The sequence below is a fragment of the Ostrea edulis genome, chromosome 4 (assembly GCF_947568905.1).
Source record: "Ostrea edulis chromosome 4, xbOstEdul1.1, whole genome shotgun sequence".
In the NCBI taxonomy this organism is placed as follows: Eukaryota; Metazoa; Mollusca; class Bivalvia; order Ostreida; family Ostreidae; genus Ostrea; species Ostrea edulis.
This window is the reverse complement of record NC_079167.1, coordinates 18,674,096-18,692,685: the sequence shown is the minus strand read 5'-3', so window position 1 is coordinate 18,692,685 and position 18,590 is coordinate 18,674,096. Positions and strand designations below refer to the sequence as shown.

Genomic DNA, 18,590 nt, shown 5'->3' with positions numbered 1-18,590 from the left:
CCTGTCGTTAGACACGGCGTATTATGTTATTGCGCTTTTAGTCCTTCCTTCATCCGGCCGATGTCATAAATTCCGATTTTTTTCATAACTGATGCATGTACAGCATTGGACATTGGTAACAATTTCTATCTCAGGAAGTGTAAGAGTTGAGTTTGCATTTCAGCTGGATTGGCGCATCATGACCTATTTTAATGCTAGCAGTAGGTCAAACAGTTTCCGGACAATTTTTTGCATTCCCCTGAAATTTAATCATAAGCTTCCTCACGGAGGAATACAAGATGTTCAATTTGCACTTCAACTGGATTGGCGCGACAGACCTAAGTCGTTAAAACTGGTAGTGACATTTTCATCGCCAAACGTTCGGCACCAGGTGTGAATGTCACGGGTCCTCGGAGATGACCTTAAAAACGGATGCCCCGTGTCACAGTAGGTGTGGCACGTTAAAGAACTCTCACTGCTCAATGGCTGTAAGCGCCGAGCATAGGCCTAAATTTGAACCCCTTCACCGGTATTGGGGACGTCTCCATGTGAGTGAAAATATCTCGAAAGGGATGTTTAACAAGATACGATCAATTCAATTGGATTGGTGCACACACCATGACCTACTTTCGGACTAAAAGTAGGTCAAACAGTTTTTTTGACTTTTTACGTTACGAATACAGATATTGTCCTGAAATTTAGTCACAAGTTTCCTCTTGTAAGAATACAAGTTCAGTTTGCATTTCGGCTGCATTGGTGCACCGTTATCTACACCGTTCAGAAAAAAATTGCTTCCTCTCCAAGAAATACAGATTCAGTTTGCATTTCAGTTTAATTTGTCACAATGGACCTGCTTTAAGGTTAAAATTAGACCATTTAGTTTCCTGGACTTTTTTCGTAATGGATACAGATATTTCATTGAAATTTTGCCATCACTGTCCGACAGGCATATGATGTACGTTTGTGGTACTCTAGTTTTGAGCACATTACAGGTTGTTGAACTTAGTCACTTTGGAGGAAATATTAAAAAGTGAGTACATTGGTTTGTCCACCTCATTCTTTTCACCGTTTCCAAACTATGGTTTTTGTAAACAACTGGAAGATGTGGGTATTGCATTTGATTTGGTTCTCAAGAATTACCTAAGCTTCTTTAATAGTATTTCATTCAAAACGCTGGAAAACAGCATGCCTGGACTCTCAAGTTTAGGATGCCCCCACTTACTAGTATCTTTTTTCTGTTTCTAGTTGCACTTGGAAATTGTTGACTCTGGTAATTGGAACGAAACCTTCAGCCTGACCAATATAACTGAAGAGAGCACAGATCAAATAATTACGGCGTGTATTCGAGTCCATAAACCATTAGACGCAGAGATGAATACTAGTGTTATATTACAGGTAATATATGTATACTGTTTTAACTTATCTCCCAGCTACACTTCAACATAAATTTGGCATATAGATAGATATGTTGGGTAATAATGCACTTTAAGCATGTTGTGTAGTTATATTTTTTAGCATGGTGTGTAACTATACACTTTTAGCATGTTTTGTAACTATACACTTTTAGCATGGTGTGTAACTATACACTTTTAGCATGTTTTGTAACTATACACTTTTAACATGTTATGTAACTATACACTTTTAGCATGGTGTGTAACTATACACTTTTAGCATGGTGTGTAACTATACACTTTTAACATGTTTTGTAACTATACACTTTTAACATGTTGTGTAACTATACACTTTTAAAATGTTATGTAACTATACACTTTTAGCATGGTGTGTAACTATACACTTTTAGCATGGTGTGTAACTATACACTTTTAGCATGGTGTGTAACTATACACTTTTAGCATGGTGTGTAACTATACACTTTTAGCATGTTTTATAACTATACACTTTTAGCATGGTGTGTAACTATACACTTTTAGCATGTTTTGTAACTATACACTTTTAGCATGTTTTGTAACTATACACTTTTAGCATGTTACCTATTGATGCACTTTTAGCATGTTGTCTATTTATGCACTTCTAGCATTTTGTGTAAATATCATGACTATTCACACTTCTAACATTCCCTATGACTCTACACTTGCAGGTCAGAGTAACAGATGGGGTTCACGAAAACTCAACTGATGTAAATGTAACGATCATTGATGTCAATGATAATTTTCCTCAATTTACGCAGCCTTTGTACAATTTCAGTGTTTATGAGGTAAGCTTTTCTCTTAACTTAGAATCAAATACAGTCTTACCAAATTGCATGAAACATAAAAACAATTTATAGGATATGAATAGTTCTCGAATTTGATATCTCAAAATCATTTGCACTTTCGTTGATAGATTTTTATATCATATTATTGATTCATGTCATATGAAATGGAAATATTCGAGAAATTTTAAGGAGAAAACAAGTGTATGCAACTAAGCTCCTACTTATTGTTATGCATATGATATGCCAAGATAAACATAAATAACCGAACATAGTGTAATTGAAGACTTACACTGTGTAATTAAGTAGTAACGGTAATCAGAACTAGGTCACGGCATGACCTCTGTCATCTAACGCCACATTATTTCATGACGTTTTACAACTCTCTCATAGGATGCTTCAGTTGGAAAACCAATTGACACCATTTCAGCTACAGATGCAGATCAAATGGACAGGGGGAAACTAAAATATAGTATTTGTAAGTTTACCTTCGTATCTCTACACTGAAGTATGAAATTGTCCATGGTAATTTTACGTTCGTATCTTTATACAGAGGTATGGAATTATCCATGGTAATTTTACTTTCGTATCTTTATATAGAAGTATGAAATTATCCATGGTAATTTTATGTTCGTAACTTTATACACAAGTGTGAAATTATCCATGATAAAATTTACCTTCGTGTTCTTAAAATAATGTAAGAAATTATCCATGGTAACTTATTATCTTGTATCCTTAACTGAGAGACAATATTGTCACTGTCAATTTCACGCTCATATATACATGAAGTGAGATACAATATTGCTGATGATATTATTTTATGTTCGTATCTGTAAAAGGAGATATGATATGTCATCGATTAGTTTATACTCATCTTTGTAACGAAATAGACATTGCTGATGAATCCCGTGATGATCCGGGCCAGTACCCCCTTGCTTGTCGTAAGAGGCGACTAAATGGGGCGGTCCTTCGGACGAGACCACAAAAACCGAGGTCCCGTGTCACAGCAGGTGTGGCACGATAAAGATCCCTCCCTGCTCAAAGGCCGGCCATAAGCGCCGAGCATAGGCCTAATTTTGCAGCCTTTCCCCAGCAATGGTGACGTCTCCATATTCATGATTGAAAAATTCTCGAGCAGAATGTTAAACCACATCCAATAAACCATTACTTATGATAGTTTCATACTTGCATATTTGATGTGCTACTTTCAATATTCAAAACACAATCAGGGTGAACTATTTTTTCTGAGAGACAATTTACGGAGGAGAAAATTGTAGTTACTGTATTTCGGGCTTTTGGGACCGTGGATATCGGCCAGGGTAGCTCGGTGGTTAAAGCACCTGACTAGTAATGCAGGAGTCCAGTTTTCGATTCTCGGTCCAGTCCAAAATTTTCTCCTTTTCTATACTACAGTATGAATGATGGATCGTATTTTGTTGTCATTATCGGGGAAGTGGTGATCGCCACCGTTGTAGAAATATTTACTTGACATGCTTATATGTGGCATTCAATTGTCCTACAATACTGGGGATCCGAGTTAAAAATAGGCCCTTGGCACACATTACTTGTTATAAGAGAAGACTAGATGGGTGGTCCTTTGGATGAGACAGCAAAAATCGAGACCCCGTGTCACAGCAGTTGTAGAACAATAATTATCACTTCCTGCTCAAAGGCCGTAAGCGCCAAGCTTAGGCCTAAATTTTGCAGCCTTTCACCGACAGTGGAGACGTCTCCACAGTGTTGCAAAATTGTCGAGTGACGTTAAACAACCAAGTATCCCACATTACTGACAACCACCATATCCCCAAAGAAAACAACAAATGCACTTTCCATTGTTTGAAAATGTAGAACGAGAAGTGGATTTGCAACCATAATGTTTCGATGTAGTACGTGTCAAATCGATGTAATTTCTTTAATCAGTTTTACTTTGATGCATACTTGTTTACACAGATCGGAGTGAACACTTTGATATCAATGATCAGACAGGCGTCCTGTCGGTAAAACAGAAGCTAAACAGGGAAGAAAAGTCCTCCTATGAATTTAATGTGTCTGTTGAAGACAGTTCCCCAGACCATAAAGTAAGACTTAATGTAGCCTTCTATCCTGAGAGTCAGTTCTTATGGTATACGTAGGTTTCTTTGTGATACATGGGTGAATATTTCTATTAACAGGAACATGTCTCAGTGAATGTGATAGTGCTCGATGTGAATGATAATACACCTCATTTTAATTGCTCAAATATGACTGACACTCTTCAAGAGGGTAAGTATATATTTCTCTGTATTAACGATTGATATGCATACCACGATATCTCTCAATGTGTTCTGACACACATATCACGATATTTACTCAACAGACAGACTACACAACATCTTTCACTGAATGTTAAACATCTGATATTTCAACAACACTTTATTTACCAGAACAATTGACCGGATTATTAATATCATGCCTTTACCCATACACCTATTTGTAATATTAGATGATGAAAATACGACCTTGGATTTTAGTAAATTGTCCAAGGTCAAATTCATTGGTAAATTTGTTAGAAACATATAGTCCAACCCATTCACTTAGTAATGAGGAGAGAGAAGAAGATTTTAAGTGTTTTGCTCTAAAGTTGCTTATTAACTAGATAATAATGTGACATAACCATTAGCAATAGTCATTTGACCAACATGAAGGACATTGTTAGCTCTTCTTAGCCGAAGGCTCAAAGAGCTAATCATATGGCCATATGTCTGGCGTGCGGTGTGCGTCAACTATTTGGAAAAAGGGCTATATCTCAAGAACCCCTTGGCCAATTTTTGTCAAATTTGTCACAGGGTATCCTTGGCCCAAAGGCTTTCATTTATATTAAAACTAGGGTTGTGACCCTTTAACAAGTGGAGATAATTAGGAAAATGCAAACAAAAGTAGTGGTTGCTAAAAAATCTTCTTCTCAAGAACCACTAGACAAATTATCACCAAACTTCTGCATAAGGATGAAGATAGGTTGTAGATAATAAATTGTTCAAGGCATTATCCTGGGGTAAAGGGTCTCAAGGTCATTTCAAAGTTGACCTTAAATTTTGTTTTGTTAAAACTTTGATATTTTGTTTAGTATAAGGACTAGGATCATCAAATTTTGTCAGTTGATGCAGCTTAGGACCTAATATCATGTTGTCTCAAAAGTAGGTCATGGTGACCTACGTTTTGAATTTCGCAGGTAATTATTATTAAATGGATTTTGATGCATATCTTGGACACTTTTGAGCCTATGATCATCAAAAGTTGTCAGTTGATGGATCATGGGACCTTAAAGTGCGTCATGTGAAAAGTATGTCACCATGACTTACTCTCTGAATTTTATGGCTAATCATTATGAATACATTTTAGGTTGTTAATTCAGATAGCGAGAGGTTTAGAATCATCAAACCTTGTAAGTTGATGCGTCTAGAGGCCTCCAAACATATTCATAAAAAAGTAGGTCACAGTGACCTACTTTTTGAATTTTGCAGACATTCAAATTTCACATTTTCAATATTAGATGCATATTTTGGACACTATGAAAGTTAGGATCATCAAACTATGTCAGTTGATGTATCTGGAGTCTTCATAGTTTGTTGACCAAAAGGTAGTTCACCGTGACCTACTTTTGAAATTTGACGGCTATATTTTAATATTTCAGGTACTACATGTATTTGACTTACAATTATCAAACTTTGTCAGTTGATGCATGTTGAGTCTTCAGAGTGTGTTGACTAAAAAGTAAGTCACTATGACCTATTTTTGGATTTTGACGGCTATATTTGAATATTTCAGATAGTATTTGACTTACAATCATCAAACTTTGTCAGTTGATGGGTCTTGAGCCTTCAGAGTGTGTCGAACAAAAAGTAGGTCACTGACCTACTTTTGGAATTTGACGTTTATATCTGAATATTTCAGATACTATTTGACTTCAATTATCAAACTTTGTCAGTTGATGCATCGCGAGTCTTTGGAGTGTGTCGACCAAAAAGTAGGTCACTGTGGCCTTCTCTTGGAATTTGACGGCTATATTTGAATACTATTTGACTTGTCAGTTGATGCATCTTGAGTCTTCAGTGTGTCGACCAAAAGAAGGTCACCATGGCCTACTTTTGGACAGTTACATTTAAATTTTCAGGTACTGTTTGACTTAACATCATCGAACTTTGTTAATTGATGAATCTTGGTTAATGAGAATTTTTGCCTGTTTTACAATGTATCAGAAGAGCGATTCTAGGATCCTGGGCCTCTTGTTAAAGTTCTAGCTATCATTTGCTATGGTAAAACATTAGATGGTATGAATATGACATTGACTTTAGAATACAGGACTTTTCATAACATCCCACTCGTACAGTTTGAAAGATGCAGTTATGATACGTCAGTATGCAACAGGTCTGATTTTTTCATATCATGTAATCATGCATTTCATGTATGTCATTGAAACCTTTAAAATCTGTCAATATCACAGGATCAAAGAGTGAAGAACTGAACATTAGTGTGGCCGTTAGCGACCCAGATCTTGGAGAGAATGGCACTGTGACGCTCACATTGGCTAATTATGGAGAATTGTTTGAGATCAAGAACACCTCCAGACACATGGTAAGTATATATTACTGTATGCAAAGGTATTACGCTATGTGACAAATTTCCCATATTTCCAATCTACAGGTAGTCATCCTTTAGGGAGGACCAAGATATTTTAGATACGTACATAGTAATACTCGATTCTCTTCCTTTGAGTTTTGCAAACATTCTGTAAAGAACGTGTATGTTTGAATAAGGCTCTAATTGCTTACTCTATTTTATATCAGGATGGGGTGAATTTTGTGCAAGAAACTCAAATACAACTAGGGTCTTTATTCTTGGGTTTATTTTATTTAGATTTGGACAAACTTTATATTTTTGCTAAAGAAGCTATCTTTCCAGTACACAAAAGTGATAGAAAAATGTTGTTTATCCAACACCGCTCTCTATGTTTTCCAATCAAATTACAAACTTGGGATTTCAGCTAAAGTTTTACAGAATTTAGAAATTTCATCATAATTTCCTTTCAAAAGAAGAAATTCTTCCTCATTTTATGTTTCGGTTTTCAACACATTTAAGATCCTTTCATTGGTACGAATAAATGAGTCACTATACCTATACCGGATTCCAAAACTTCACAAAAAGCCTTAAAAATAGATATATTGCTGGATCCAGCAAATGTTCCACCAAGCTCCTATCTTGGATCCTCACGAAAATATCAAATGCTTTGTAGGAGAAACTTCAGTTGTACTGTACCACAATTTATGGGATGCAAGGCTTGCAGCGGGTGCGGCCGGTCGGCGGGGGATGCTTGCCACTCCTAGGCACCTGATCCCGCCACTGGTATATCCAGGGGTCCGTGTTTGCCCAACTCTCTATTTTGTATTGCTTGTGGGAGTTGTGGGATTGATCGCTGTTCGTGATCTTTGCCTTTCATATGCAATAAGTGGTGTAAATAAAATGTGGATTTTCAAAACTTCCAAACTACTTTTAGTAAAGGTGAAGATAACAAACAGTGGTCAATCTCAAAACTCCTATCCCAGTTTACTTTCGGAAGGTCGGTGGTCTCTTCCCAGGTAAATTGTATCTGGGTTCTCTCTTCCACCAACAAAAACTGGGCGCCACCATATAACTGAAAAAATGTTGAGTGTGGCGGAAAACATTACTCAATCAATCAAAACTCCTATAAGCAATACAAAGTAGTAATTAAAAAAACAATAAACTTATCCCACATAAACAGTATGTATGTACATTTACGACGTATGACTTTTCAACACTACACAACCATTTCTCACGATGAAGAGTAAACTAATTAAAGTAAAGCTGTTTCTATGAGGCGGAATTTATTTTAAAAATATTCTACAGAAGAAGAAAAAATACCTTGCTGTGGCCTTCAACTCAACATTTAGATATATCAACGTTGCATTTACTAACAATATTTTTCATTTATGTGTCGATTCGATATATCACAGTAAACTCGAGATAAAACACACCCAGAATCGTTCATTTCAGCTTCATATTTGGATTTTCTATTGAACACAGATCTTAACGGAAAACTGAAAACTACATTTTATAACAAAGAAGATAACTTCACGTTCTCTACCGTCAACTTCCCATATTTATTTAGTAATATCACGCGCTGTTTGTGTTTGTGTTTATGTTTGAGCTAATTTGATTCCAGAGAGTATGTTCTAGGTATGACCATTTTTTAAACTGGAGGAAGCTACTGACAAATACGTTGATGTTACAGGACTGTCTTTGAAATCCGCGTTTCACAAATTCTTTAGTAGTTATAATACAAGGAGTTGGGCAAACATGGATCCATGAATATACGAGAGGTGGGATCAGGTGTATAAGAGAGTGTGTAATAATGTACCTGTTGACCGGTCACACCCGCCGTGAGCGTGTTTCTTCATCAGGTAAAACGGAGTAATCCGTAATCAAAAAGGTCTGGCCCACCTCAAGTCCATGTTTGTCTTGCTCCTAATTTTATACTCCTTAATGGGATTTATGAGATTGACCACTTTTATTTTAAGTTCCCATGCTAAGTATTCCAGATGGGTGTAAATATCAAAGACATATAATGTTATATTGTATAGGACATTGCCTGATTTGTTGTAGATGTGTTTGCGTGAATGTTTCTTCAATGTCCCATTCGAGAATTTATCATTCATATAGCGACAACAACTGTAAGCGTAGAACCAGTTTTTTGTTGTCAATGCATGGCACTCAAGGTCATAGCATTGCTGGTTTTTTATCATGCAAATGCCTTCCGTAACAAAGGACATCTGCTTTAAGGTTAAATCTTAGAGACCTGTGACTTTCAGTTTGATGCTGGAACATTTATTTCCATCTCAACCGTCTGTGCTTTGTTTACATTTGATCCTTGTACATATATTTCATTATCTACTTTCTGTGGTTTATATTCATCATCGCCATCTGTCCTTTATTATATCTACACCTTCCTGGCTTTGTTTCTATTTACGTCATCTACATTTGGACGCTGTGTCTCTTCTCCAATTTCCATGTTTCTTTAAGATACCAGTTCTATGCCTTGTTTCATCCCCATTTTTTTCTTTATTTCATCTACGCCTTCCGTGCCCATTTTCATCTCCACCTTTTGTACTTTATTTTCCTATCCACCTGCACGTTTTCCATCTCCACATTCCGTGTTTTATTTCCATCTCCACATTCCGTGTTTTATTTCCATCTCCATATTCCGTGTTTTATTTCCATCTCCATATTCTATGCTTTATTTTCTTTTCCACATTTTGTGTTTTATTTCCATTTCCACATTTTGTGTATTGTTTCCGTCTCCACAGTCTGCGATCTCAACATTCTGTGTTTTATTTCCGTGTTCACATTCTGTGCTTTATTTTCTTCTCCATGCACATTCTGTTTTATTTCCATATCCACATTCTATGTTTTATTTCCATCTGCACATTCTGTGTTTTATTTCCATCTCCACATCCTGTGTTTTTTTTCTGTTTTACTGGCGTCGGTAACCGAGTGGTTAGGCCGTCAGACTCTCGACCGAAAGGTCGTGGGTTCGAGTCCTAGCCGCGGTAGGGCTGACGTTATGTCCTTGGGAAAGGGACTTTACATGAATTTCCTCACTCCACCCAAGTGCAAAAGGGGTACCTGGCTATAGACATTGAAAGATATTGTTAGAATGTTAGTGCTCTAGCGCTTGTAATGGCAGCTTGCACTGTATGCTTCCTAGGAGGCTGAGAAAGTTCTAGATTGATATAAGGTCTGCCGTGGTAATAATGCACATTGATTATTGTAAAGCGCTTTGAGCAGCATACGCTTATCTCCACATTCTGTGTTTTATTTACATCTCAATATCCTGTGTTTTATTTCAATCTCCACATTCTTTGTTAAATTTCCATCTTCATATTCTGTGTTTTATTTGATTCTCCACATTATGTGCTTTATTTGATTCTCCACATTCTGTGCTTTATTTCCATTTCCACATTCTATGCTTTATTTGATTCTCCACATTCTGTGTTTTATTTGATTCTCCACATTCTGTGTTTTATTTGATTCTCCACATTCTATGTTTATATCCTTCTCCAAATTTTGCATTTTTTAAATCTCCAAATTCTGTACTTCACCATTTTTATGCCCCCCCCCCCCTTTGAAAAAGAGGCTGCATATTGTTTTGCAACTGTCGGTCGGTCGGTCTGTAGACCACATGTTGTCCACTCAATATCTTAAGAAGCTTTCACTTGATGATAATGATATTTCATATGTGGGTTGGTTATGAGTGGAAGAGGACCCCTATTATTTTTCAGGTCAAAAGGTCAAGGGTCAATCTACTCTGGACATAGGAATATAATGTCCGCTCAATATCTTGAGAACCCTTTGCTTGAAAAACATCAAACTTAGTACACTGGTACATCCTAAGGAGTACTGGAGTAGGTGACTCCCATTGATTTTGAGGTCACATGGTCAAAGGTCAATGGTCAAACTGGGCATAGGAATATACTGACCATTCAATTTCTAGAGAACCCTTTGCTTGACAGACATCAAACTTGGTACACCAGTACATCTTTAGGAGAAGATGTCCCCTATTGATTTTAAGGTCACATGGTCAAAGGTCAAGGGTCAAACTGGACTTAAAAATATACTGTCCGCTCAATATATTGAGAACCCTTTGCTTGACAGACATCAAACTTAGTACATTGGTATCTCTTCAGGGGAAGACGACTCCTATTGATTTTGAGGTCACATGATCAAAGGTCAAGGGTCATACTAGACATGGAAATATACTGTCCACTCAATATCTTGAGCACCCTTTGCTTGACAGACATCAAACTTAGTATACTGGTACGTCTTCAGGAGAAGATGACCCCTATTGATTTTGAGGTCACATGGTCAAAGGTCAAGGGTCAAACTGGACATAGGAATATACTGTCCGCTCAATATCTTGAGAACCTTTTGCTTGACAGACATCAAACTGAGTACACTGGTATATCTTCAGGGGAAGATGACCCCTATTGATTTTGAGGTCACATGGTCAAGGGTCAAACTGGACATAGGAATATACTGTCCGTTCAATATCTTGAGAACCCTTTGCTTGAAAGACATCAAACTTGGTACACTGGTACATCTTTAGGAGAAGATGACCCCTATTGATTTTGATTTCACATGTTCAAAGGTCAAGGGTCAACCTGGACATTGGAATATACTGTCCGCTCAATATCTTGAGAACCCTTTGCTTGATAGACATCAACCTTAGTACAGTGGTGTATATTCAAGAGGAGATGACTCCTATTGATTTTGAGGTCACATTGTCAAAGGTCAAACTGAACATAGTAATATACTGTCCACTCAATATCTTGATAACCCTTTTGCTTGACGGACATCAAACTTAGTACACTGGTACATCTTCAGGAGAAGATGACCCATATTGATTTTGAAGTCAAAAGTCAATTGTTGAACTGGATATAGTAATATATTGTCTCCTATATTTTAAGAATTATTTGCTTGATTGACACCAAACTTGGTATAGCATAAGGAGTAGATGACCGATATTGATATTTAGGTCACATGGTCAATTCACTCTTGACATAGGAAGATATTGTCTGCTCAATATTTTGAATTGATGATACTACTATCAATTAAATGATGTATAACCCTTTTCAATTTTGCACCATGGGGGGCATATGTGTTTTACAAACATCTCTTGTTGCTTTATTTTATCTTCGTCCTCTACGTTTTATACCTTTCTTAACGTTCTGTACATTATGTTCATCTATCTCCACATTCCGTTCTTTATTTTTGTTTCCGCCTTCTTCATATTTTCCCAGCTTGCTGACCGTTATATATCCTGTGTTGCGGCTTAAAATATTTTCTTCCTCTAAAGTAAGTAAGTAAATTTTATATAAAATCGACATTGTGTAAAATTCATAAACAAGTAACATAAGCTATACAGAGCTCTTAAACCAACTATCACATACAAAATAAGATACAAAAGTAAGCATGCAGAAACAAATCAATATTTACATGCACTGTACATATAAGCATTTTCAGAAGTTAAGAATTTAATACAAATCAAACAAAAGCATTTGTCTATAAAATTTAAGCATTAAATTTAAACCACAATAGTAAGCTTTGTTAAGAAGCACTATAACTGTTAACACTAAAAATAAGGAAACAAATAAATCGCAGTTTGCACTACTTAACTTACAACGTATACAAAAAAGGTTAAGAAAAAATAGGAAAAGATATTAAAATAAAGCTTTCAAACAGGTAGTAATGCAAATGAAAGGCTACAAAATTTGCATAAAACAGAAAAGAAACCTTAAAACAGTCAACTGAAAAATTATTCAATTATTCAGCCATGCACCTCCGCACTATGTCCTTGACAGGAGCTGATGCAATTTTTAAGAAATCTTAAAAATATTATTGTGTATAATGGCACACATTGCTAATATGAATTTGTTCAATGATTTTTACAGGGTACAATATATGTGAAAACAGAACTTGATCATGAAGCGAAAGGGGTACCAATTACAGAAGATGGACTAGCTGTGTATTCACTTTATGTGGTGGCGACTGACCATGGAACCCCACCACTGTCATCAACAGGAACAGTAAGAGGAGCATTGTTGTGGTAGAACATTAAGTGGGCCATTATAGTGTTAAAACATGAAGTGGAGCATTATTGTGATAGAACATTTAGTGGGATATTATTGTGATAGAAAGTTAAGTAGAGCATTATTGTGATAAAAAAATAGTGGAACACTGTGATAGAACATTAAGTGGAGCATAATTGTGATAGAATATTAAGTGGGACACTATTGTGATAGAACATTAAGTGGGGTATTATTGTGATAGAACATTAAGTGGGACACTATTGTGATAGAACATTAAGTGGGACATTATTGTGATAAAACATTAAGTGGGGCAGTATTGTGCTAGAACATTAAGTGGGACACTATTGTGATAGAACATTAAGTGGGGCATTATTGTGATAAAACATTTAGTGGGGTATTATTGTGCTAGAATATTAAGTGGGACACTATTGTGATAGAACATTAAGTGGGACATTATTGTGATAAAACATTTAGTGGGGTATTATTGTGGTAGAGAATTAAGTGGGACACTATTGTGATAGAATATGATTAAGTTGGACACTATTGTGATAGAACATTAAGTAGGACATTATTGTGATACAATATAAGTGGGGCATTATAGCAATAGAACATTAAGTGTGGCATTATTAATATAGAACATTTAGTGCAGCATTATTGTGATAGAACATGAAGTAGGGCATTATTGATATAGAACATTAAGTGAAGCATTATTGTGATAAAACATGAAGTAGGGCATTATTGTGATAGAACATGAAGTATGACATTATTGATATAGAAGATTAAGTGGGGCACTATCACCATAGAACATTGATTTAGATGCTATCAAAGTGAAACATCAAGTGAGACACTCTCATGGTAGAATATTAAGTGTGACTCTATCACAAGACACAATAAGCATGACTATTAAAATACAACATTACGTGTCACTCTATTACAATACAACATTAAGTGTCACTCTATTACAATACAGCATTAAGTGTCATTCTATTACAATACAACATTAAGTGTCATTCTTACAATACAACATTAAGTGTCACTCTATTACAATACAACATTAAGTGTCACTCTATCACAATACAACATTAAGTGTCACTCTATTACAATACAACATTAAGTGTCATTCTTACAATACAACATTAAGTGTCACTCTATTACAATACAACATTAAGTGTCACTCTATTACAATACAACATTAAGTGTCACTCTATTAAAATACAACATTAAGTGTCACTCTATCACAATACAGCATTAAGTGTCACTCTATTACAATACAACATTAAGTGTCACTCTATTAAAATACAACATTAAGTGTCACTCTATCACAATACAGCATTAAGTGTCACTCTATCACAATACAACATTAAGTGTCACTCTATTACAATACAACATTAAGTGTCATTCTTACAATACAACATTAAGTGTCACTCTATTACAATACAACATTAAGTGTCACTCTATCACAATACAACATTAAGTGTCACTCTATTACAATACAACATTAAGTGTCATTCTTACAATACAACATTAAGTGTCACTCTATTACAATACAACATTAAGTGTCACTCTATCACAATACAACATTAAGTGTCACTCTATTACAATACAACATTAAGTGTCACTCTATTACAATACAACATTAAGTGTCACTCTATCACAATACAACATAAAGTGTCACTCTATTACAATACAACATTAACTGTCACTATTACAATACAACATTAAGTGTCACTCTATTACAATACAACATTAAGTGTCATTCTTACAATACAACATTAAGTGTCACTCTATCACAATACAGCATTAAGTGTCACTCTATAACAATACAACATTAAGTGTCACTCTATTACAATACAACATTAAGTGTCACTCTATAACAATACAACATTAAGTGTCACTACCTGCAACGTCTTTCTACTTTCAAACCAAGCGATTATCAAACAACAAAACTTTCTTATTTTTTATATTATAAGAAATAACTGAACTCATTGAGAAAAAGATGTTAACAGGAAGTGCTGCTTTTCAAAATACACTTTTTTATTTCTCTAAACATCAACGTTATATAGTAGCATTTTAGATTTATGTGTACTAACACCATATACATGTTATGGAATTCATAGCATTCTATATTATGATTTTGATAGGCCTAGTGGTTTGTGAATTAAATATACGTGTTGTAAGACTGAAATTAACGGAGGAGGGAGGTATATATATCACGGAAACTTAGGGCCTAATGGCTATTATTTAAAAGATAATTAAAACATAAGGTTATTTTCATTTGTATTGTATCTTATTTGTATATTTCTAAAGATATTTTCACTTTACCCTGTGTCTGGTTATACCTGATAAGTCAAAAATAGTCTCTTTTTAGATACTGCATGAATAAACCACGTGATGCCTTGCAATCACTACCTCAAGTCCAGAACTTTGGTTCTAAATTAGATCATCTATATAAACAAAGCATAAACGTTTCTCAATATAAAAAACATGATTATTATTGTAGAAACCACTAATGAAACAATCATGCTTAATGATACAAATTATCGCATTAACGGTCAACAGTATAAACCGTTAATGATGAAATCCCCTCTAATGATCCAATTGCATCATTAAGCGTTTCACTTGCAGTGCTGTTGCGACGCTTGATGAAGCAACCATAAATTTGTAGCCCAAACTGCTTTGATTAACAAGTTTCATTAGCGGTTCTACATGACATGCCCCAGAAATTGGTTCCCTTGGAATATTTTCCAGACAGCCACTTCACAGGATACACACAGATGATTCCATCTTTCTATACATGTACGCTTCTCTATATTAGTTTTAGCATAATCAATATTCAAAAAGCACAATATGTTATTAAGCCGTTTTTAACTACAGAGTACTCCATTTACCTGATTGAGATACAGGGCATACGGCAGGTGTGATCAGTCGACAGGGGATGGTTACTTCTCCTTGCCACCTGATCCTACCTCTGGTATAGCCAAGGGTCCATGTTTGCCCAACTCTTAGTTTTGTTTTCCTTATAGAAGGAGCTATAAGATTGACCACTGTTCGTTATCTTCACCTTTTCATCAATTTTTTATGCATTCTATGCGGAGTTTACCAAGATACACTTTCAATACAGCTTACGTGTAATTTTTATCTTGCACTGACATTGTCTAGACTTGTACATGTATAGAAACACAAAATGAACTGTGAGGACCACACGAATGATAAACATTGCCCTACTGTATGTTGCACAACTGTGTTGTTTTCATTACTTTCATTACTTTAGGTCCACGTCTTTGTGGAGGACATCAATGACTGCACCCCACAGTTTGAGGTGATGGACATGCGGGCAACAGTGATGGAGGGTAGCAACAAGGGGTTTTCCATATATCGAGTGACGGCCACAGACTGCGACTATGATCCAGAGAACAAGAACCTGACATACGAGATATCGGGAGTAGATGGAGGTTGGTTCTTTGTGTGTTGTTTAACGAGAGTTTTACATTTTACATTCCCACCTCTGGTGTGTCCAGGGGTCCGTGTTTGTCCAACTATCTATTTTGTATTGCTTATAGGAGTTATGAGATTGATAACTATTCGTTATCTTCACCTTGTATTCATATGGAAATAACTTGAATGTCAATCAAGGAATTAGTTATCCATGTATCATATACCTTGATACAAAATCTTAACCTACAACAAATCAGTTGTCATTAAAGTAAAACGACTGCTGTATGACAAACTGTGGTACAAAATTTTGATTGTTATCGAATGCTGATCAACATTTGGACTTATATCCTACGCCAATCAAGCTAACGATTCCGGTACTACATCACAATGAAGAAGATAAAGACCCGGATCTTCATGTGGGCTGTGATTTTTAACAAAAAGATTATGTTGAATTGTTTATGACATCGGACATTGATCTGGTAACTCATGAAAATAGGTATATGTTTTTAGAATCGACGAATGTTGGATAAGGGTGTATAATAAAATCAAAAATCCTGCAAAAGGATGGAAAAGGTTGTGCGATGTGGTTTTTTAAAATAGTTATTTGGCACTCTGCATAAGTATTTTTGACTGATATTGAGATGGACAAAACACTTTATGTTTTCTGTAGTAAGATATGTGACCTCAGGTAACATTTATTTCACGCGGACTGTGATAAAACCACATGACCTGTCAAACCTGGCTCATTTCATGTGTTGATCAAATTACCGTTTTTATATATATATAAAAGCACTAAGTTCCAACAACACCCAATACCGAAAAGTGTCGGATCTACAACATGGATACAAGGTCAAATATATATTTATTTTTAAAAACAGAGAAGAATAAAAAAAAAAATTTACAATCTGGTTGTTCTTGTCGATGGCCATATATATATATATATATATATATATATATATATATGTAATATATGGTTATATTTTACATCTCTTTTTCATAAATTTAAAATGTTATATTATCTTACATTTCTTTCCTTATCAATTTGATATACTGTTCTTATAATGCATTTCATTTGTGATATTGTGATTCCTTCTTTTAAAAAAAAATTAAAATAGCACAATTTTTATTCCAGAATACTTTTACATTGAAAAAGAAGTGCATGGGATGAATCAAGATGGAATTGTAAAACTTAAGGAGCAGATAAGCATTGATGTCAAGAAGGTTTATGAAGTCAATGTGACCGTAACGGATGGAAAGAACACTAATCAGGTATCTAGGCGATTACCTGTCCGGGTACATAGATGATCACCTGTATAAGTACACAGACGTTCACCTGTATATATGCATCATCAGAAAATTAACCCAGTGTTGATTACGCTTCTTTCCTCTCTCCGTCACCCGTGGGTCCATTCATTCCTATTCACTCGCTCTCATGATTAAACATTTAAAAATATCGTCCGATCAAAGTAATCGTTATAGTAACGGAACTCTTCTGTTTTTCAAGGTAGCATTGAATTAACTTTGCTATCACAACAATTGTGTATCGAAACTGGGCTGAAATGTCTTTTTGATTGAACAAATTTGCTCAGGATGTAGTATGGGCGCCCAATCAAATTGCCTCATTAATCATTCATGAGAACGAACGAGTAGCAATGAATGGACCTACGGGTTTTAGAGAGAGAAATGAAGCGTAATCAACCGTAGATTTCCTACGATATTGTATGAAAGGTGAAGATAACGAACAGTAATCAATCTCATAACTCCCATAAGCTAAGCAATACAAAATAACGAAATTGGCAAACACGGAACTCAGGAGACACCAAAATTGGGATCAGGTGCTTAGGAAGAGTAAGCTTACCCAGTCGACCAGTCACACCCACAGTGAGCCCTATATCTTGATCAGGTAAACGGAGTTATCCGTGGTCAAAATCAGTGGGACAAGAACAAACTAACAATCGGTGTAAAACACGTCAGACAGAATTTGACCCAATGATAGGTTGTATTGGCAAACTAGATAATTATAACGACCATAGAATTTGTGAAATGCTGACTTAAAACGAGACTTTGAAACCTCTGTACTATCAACTTGTTTGTTATAGCTTGCCTCGATTCAAAGACTGACCATACAAGAACAAACTTTTTGCGTATCGAACCAGTTGTGAGATATAAACACCATATCCAAGTGATAATGAAATATTGCTACAAAAATATGGGAAGTTCACGATGGAGAAGCTGAAATCATTCCCTTTGTCATTATGTTGAGTTGTTAGTTTGCCGTTGATATCTACATTCAATAAAATATCTAAATATGAAGTAGGAGTGGA

The 18,590-nt window shown here is 35.5% G+C and overlaps 1 protein-coding gene across 1 annotated transcript in view; it reads left to right on the top strand.

The window, feature by feature from the left end:
- Positions 1 to 18,590, top strand: part of LOC125670462 (protocadherin Fat 4-like) — a 249,559-nt gene that overhangs the window by 156,865 nt on the left and 74,104 nt on the right. Inside the window, exons 36-44 of the mRNA XM_056161239.1 lie at positions 1,225 to 1,374; positions 2,078 to 2,194; positions 2,585 to 2,669; positions 4,142 to 4,269; positions 4,363 to 4,453; positions 6,672 to 6,802; positions 12,694 to 12,828; positions 16,103 to 16,283; positions 17,399 to 17,535. Of these exons, the coding sequence (XP_056017214.1) occupies positions 1,225 to 1,374; positions 2,078 to 2,194; positions 2,585 to 2,669; positions 4,142 to 4,269; positions 4,363 to 4,453; positions 6,672 to 6,802; positions 12,694 to 12,828; positions 16,103 to 16,283; positions 17,399 to 17,535 (1,155 nt within the window). The remainder of the gene's footprint in view (positions 1 to 1,224; positions 1,375 to 2,077; positions 2,195 to 2,584; positions 2,670 to 4,141; positions 4,270 to 4,362; positions 4,454 to 6,671; positions 6,803 to 12,693; positions 12,829 to 16,102; positions 16,284 to 17,398; positions 17,536 to 18,590) is intronic.